This window comes from Rhodnius prolixus, unplaced genomic scaffold (genome assembly GCF_049639745.1).
Source record: "Rhodnius prolixus isolate KJV_2025 unplaced genomic scaffold, Rpr scaffold_11, whole genome shotgun sequence".
Lineage (NCBI taxonomy): Eukaryota > Metazoa > Arthropoda > Insecta > Hemiptera > Reduviidae > Rhodnius > Rhodnius prolixus.
Window position 1 is genome coordinate 6,170,886 of NW_027411625.1, and position 5,199 is coordinate 6,176,084.

The 5,199-nt window shown below is 40.0% G+C and overlaps 1 protein-coding gene across 1 annotated transcript; it reads right to left on the reverse strand.

The window, feature by feature from the left end:
- Window positions 1-833: 833 nt before the first annotated feature.
- Window positions 834-2,258, reverse strand: LOC141459394 (uncharacterized). Its single transcript, XM_074138436.1, has one exon. It carries the CDS (start codon window positions 2,256-2,258, stop codon window positions 834-836), a length of 1,425 nt encoding a protein of 474 aa, XP_073994537.1.
- Between the last annotated feature and the right edge of the window lie 2,941 nt (window positions 2,259-5,199).

Below are 5,199 nucleotides of genomic sequence, written 5' to 3' on the forward strand. Positions count from 1 at the left end.
ATATTTTACAAGAAGGGGCATGCGAATTCAATCATACATCACTGAATTATCAAGTTCATTTGAACTGGAAACTAATTATCATTGAATTAAATATTTACGCGCGCACAATCGCACCATGTAACTTCTCTCATTCAGTTAGCAAGGGTAGTATGGGACGGCAAATTTGTTTTAAGTCAAATTTTCTACACAACTGATTAATCAATTTCTGATCATGGATGTAAATCCGAAAGCGGTCTGAAATATTAAAAACTTGCTTGCAACGACAAAAAAAAAAGCACTGTGGGTTTAGGATCGCATATTTTCAAGGTTAGGAGATGATACTACACTAAGGGACTCGTGGTAAAATTTTAATTTAGTAAAAATTCAGAAATTATTTTTCTTTTTTAAATTAAGGCGCGACAACATCTGAGGTTCTTAGCGCCCAAAGCTTTTTCCAATGTACTGCCGACATCCGGACAGTGTTTTCCCTTTACAGACCACACTGTTCGTCATCGGGTAGTAGAGCTGTAAGAAGCTCGCTAGGAAGAGAGAAAAACCTAAGGGGCCAGCAGCTGGATTCGAACCCTGGATCTCTGCGTGGGAATCCAATACGCTAACCGCATAGCTAATCCCTTCCCTCAGAAATCATTATTATTATTATTTATCGGATTATTACAACGGCAAAATTTTCGCCATAATTATTGCAGTTGTTCTGAAGAATTTCATTAAATCAATAAGGAGAGAAACTACCCAGGAGGTAGCACTCCGCACATAAGATTTAAGTTTTAATTTTAAAATGTGTTAAAATGGTTTTTTTTTTTTTTTTTTTTTTATTAACGCCAAGCCGTTGGTGCTCAGTCCATTCGGCTTCTGGCAGCCCAATATAATTTGGTCATAATGGCTTTATTTTCATGGGTATGTGGATTTGTGCTGTCGTTCGCGACGACATCTATCAAGGCGTGGCAGACCGGTAAGTGCTGACTGTCCATTTCTTCCTCTTGCAGACACAAAGGACACATAGGGCTATCCACCACCCCAATCCTGTGCAAATGTTTTTGGAGGTAGTCATGCCCTGTAGTCATACGAAAGCATGCCACAGCCTCCTTTCTTGCAGCTGTTACCGAAACAGGATTCTCAAGCAGCGTCCGCCACCGCTTTCCTTCTGCTTGATGCTGTTGGGTCCTTTTTATTTTTTCATTATAAGAAGACTTTACTACATTTTTAACAGCGGAGAAGGTGAGCGGTGTGTCGGGTTGCTGCATTTCGGCTCCTCTGCGGGCTAGCTCATCTGCTTGCTCGTTCCCCGTTAGGCCGCAATGACTCGGCACCCATTGGAGCACGACACGAGTTCCCCGCTCGATCAGAAAAGCTATGTGGCTTCTTGCTATCCCCACCTCCGAGTGGTCAGTGTAATGTCTACTAGAGATTGCCAGTATTGCAGCCTGGGAATCAATAAAGAGCACTATTTGGGGGTTATCTTTTTGGTCTTCTATTAATTTAGCCAGAGCCATGGAGATAGCTTTGACCTCCCCATCAAAATTAGTGCACATCCTACCCACTGGCTCAGCCAGCGTAAACTCTCGACAGTACACTCCGGCCCCTGCGTTATGGGTCGCCGCTCGGGCGGAACCATCTGTGTAGATATGTAGCCAGTCCCGAGCGGGATATCGGGAATGTATTGTCTCCAGGGCCAACGCTCTCATTTCCTGCTCGGAAGTTTTATCCTTAAGAAGCGGTTGCAAAAGATTTAGTTTTCCCTCCGCCAAGTGTCCGTACTGCACGCAGCTGCGCTCAAAAGGTTGTTTTCTGCCTAGATCCAGGCCTCTTGTGGCTATGACTTCGCTAACCTTAACAGCGAGTGGTTTCTGTGTTTTCAAGCGTTGGGCGGACGACTGTTGCAAATCCCAGTGCTTTATCTTCAGCCTTTTTACTCTTTCAAAGAGGTTTATTGCTGAAATTTCTCTTCTGATTTGAAGGGGTTCTATACCAGTCTGAATCTCCATAGCCGCAATGGGTGTTGACTTTGCGGCTCCCGTGATCAACCTTAACGCCTTATTTTGTAGTAGATCCAACGCTTTTAAAGAGTTATCTGACGCAGTCAGAAGAACTTCATTCCCATATTCTATAGTAGGCCTGATATAAGTCTTATAGGTCAGAGTCATTAAATCCTGGTTCGCGCCCCATTTTATTCCCGCCAATCTCTTTAGCAGCCCCAGCCTTCCTTCTCCCTGCTGGACCAACTTGTCAATATGTTTTTTCCAGCCTAGCCTGCCATCCATCTTAATACCGAGGTACGTGGCAGAGTCAGTTTGTGGGAGTGTTAAAATGTAGGCGGGTCGTTAGACCAATAGAAATCTATGAAGAAGGTGGTTACACCTCCTAGGCCCCGCCCCGACCAATGAGAAACGTAGGTTTAATTTTAGTTTTAATACGGCATGTATATTTACTGGAACAAATCACGAAACCAATGACGCTTAAGAAGTCTAAAATGATCTGCTCAGGGTTGGTCGTTAGACCAATAGAAATCTATGAAGAAGGTGGTTACACCTCCTAGGCCCCGCCCCGACCAATGAGAAACGTAGCTTTAATTTTAGTTTTAATCCGGCATATATATTTACTGAAACAAATCAAGAAGCCAATGACGCTTAAGACGTCTAAAAAGGATCTGCTCAGGAACCGCTCGGAAATAGAGGAGTTTAAAAGATTCAGATGAGCAGATAAGGAGTTACAGAATTTTTTTTCCTAGCGGACTGAGATTATGTCGGCCAGGAAGCGAATATGAGTGGTTCGATTGGATAATAAAAGGAGCTGTAACAATTGTGCGGATAATTTTTGACCGCAAATTTTGTATTCTTAGGTGGTTGAACCTCATAGAAACGTGGTTCATATAAAGACGCTTCTCCTGTAGCGAAATCTAAGTAATATTTTTAGATTATTAATATATATTAGATCTATGATATCAATTTAAGGTTGTAAGTTTATCAGTCTTGTTTTTAGAGTTTCGCTAAGGTTAAAGCTATTAATGTCTCCGCGTATGTACTGCCAAAATAGCATTGTTATTAGCCCATCTAACTGTTTCTATTTAATTCCTATAGTAATACCGAATAACGTGCTAAGAAAGATTTTTGTGTCGGAATTGGTACGTAGAATAATAGTTGGTACAATAACGCCCAAGTTACTTTGCCCTAACAAATACAGAACGTAGGATATAAAAGTTTGGTGGCAAAAAGAATACAAAAAAATTACTATAAAATAGCAAATTTATTATTTTCATCTGAGTGGTACGTTTCGTGAATTCGTAATATACAAGAAGCTGGGAGTTAAAAGCTCACTATAACTGCGCCAAATAAAACTATACTACTGTTATCTCTGCGCGTCATCTTTATATTTTTAATTCGTTTTTTTACTTTTTCTTAAAGCCTGATATCTGGCAAAACAAAAATGGCAGGCAACTTAAACTGGGATATTCTTTTTATGTTCCAATCTAACGTCTGCTTCTTTTTGTCACAAATCCTTTGGACCCATTTTCTTCTTTTTTTAAATCGGGTAAATTCACGCTACCTTCAAGGTCCATCGGGATTTCTCCTCACTTATGCTGAGTTAAACCTCAAATTTAAGATAGTTTTAAAAAAAATATCAGAATATTTGCGGTTAGAATAGAAAAAAATGAATTAAGAAGCGATCAAAGCAAAAGGCTAACAGTCACTGAGATCTGAACGGATCGATTGCAGCACTTCCCCTGGTTAACTAGAATTAATCTTTGACTTTAATATTCATTTATTGTTAATTTATACATATTTACATAGGAGTGTCCAGTATAAATACTATTTCCACCAGCAGATACAATAGTAAATTACATTTTACTATAAAAAGTAAATATTAAGGGACAAACAATTGAAAAACCTCAGCTATTAAAGATAGACATCAATACAGGGAGTCCTTAACTCTCCTGTGCCTGTTCAGTGTCCTAACTATAGTCCACTATTAGCCTACATAGATGGTTGTGACTTAATTCACACTTATTGATGAAACTAATAGCGAGGTGTTTGATGTAGTGTTCTACGTAGTCCATGTTGGTGTTGACGTGTAAGTCTTTAATACGGGTGTAGCGGTAGGAAATTGTGGCCAGCCTGAATAATTTGTTTTGAATATCCTGCAGCGAAGCGACATGTCGAAACTCTAAGAGGGACACGCGTAAAGTGTCAGGTCTAATCACTACCTTGTACAGAAGAAGTTCATTTCCATGGGACGGTTTAAGAGTCCCTGCAGAACAGCGGGAATAGTACCATGAATGGCTCTCTTGCCTTTATTGACTCTATCCTTTTACGTGGAGAGTAAAAGTCAGCCCAAAATCCAGTAATACCCCAAAGATACTTGGATAGTAGCAGACCAGGGCACAATTTATCCCCCTACAAGATCGGCCTGCGCTTAGTGAAAAGGACAAGCCCCCGTTTTTTTTAAGGGGTTAATTTTTATTTTCCAAACTTGATGAAAAATCTATCCAAACATGAGATTAAGTCTGCCGAGTATCGTGTCCAATCACCAGGACGCATAGACAGCGACATCATCAGCATACAAGGCCAGTCGAACATCCTTTGGTCAAAGCATTGGGTTAAGCCAAGAGAAAAAAGCCGGTCCTATTATTGAACCCTAAGGCACTCCAGTAGTTGCTTCGTGTGGTAAAGACATGGAAGAATGTAACGAGACGCGAAACTGTCTACTATTTAAGTATGAGTGGATATTTTTTTGTAATATAAGTAGGGAAATTATAATCAATCAATCTGACCATTATTCCAACGTGCCCAGACAGTGTCAATGTTAATTAATAGCTCAGAGCCTATAGCTCACTCATAGGCAAGCCTCAAAGCCGTTGGAGAGAGACACTTTCAGCGTACAGTTCAATGGGCGCTTCTATGTCCCAGATTGAGCTACCTAGCTCCTGCCAAACTCCAAGGCAAGAGCACAGTGGAGGGTTACAAATATTAGAGATCCAAAAAAAAAAAAAAAACTTGCAAGATAAAACAGATAAAATCAGTGATGTTATCTTATTACTCACATTTCCAACAGAATATCTCAAAAACAAAAAGTCTAATAAAAAGGTAGATAACTCAAACTTACTTCGTTTTGGCGCAGTTATCGCTACTGAAAGGTTTTAGTTGAAATCCATGGACAAGTAATGCGACATTATAAAGTAATTTATAATTTTCTCTAAAAAACGAA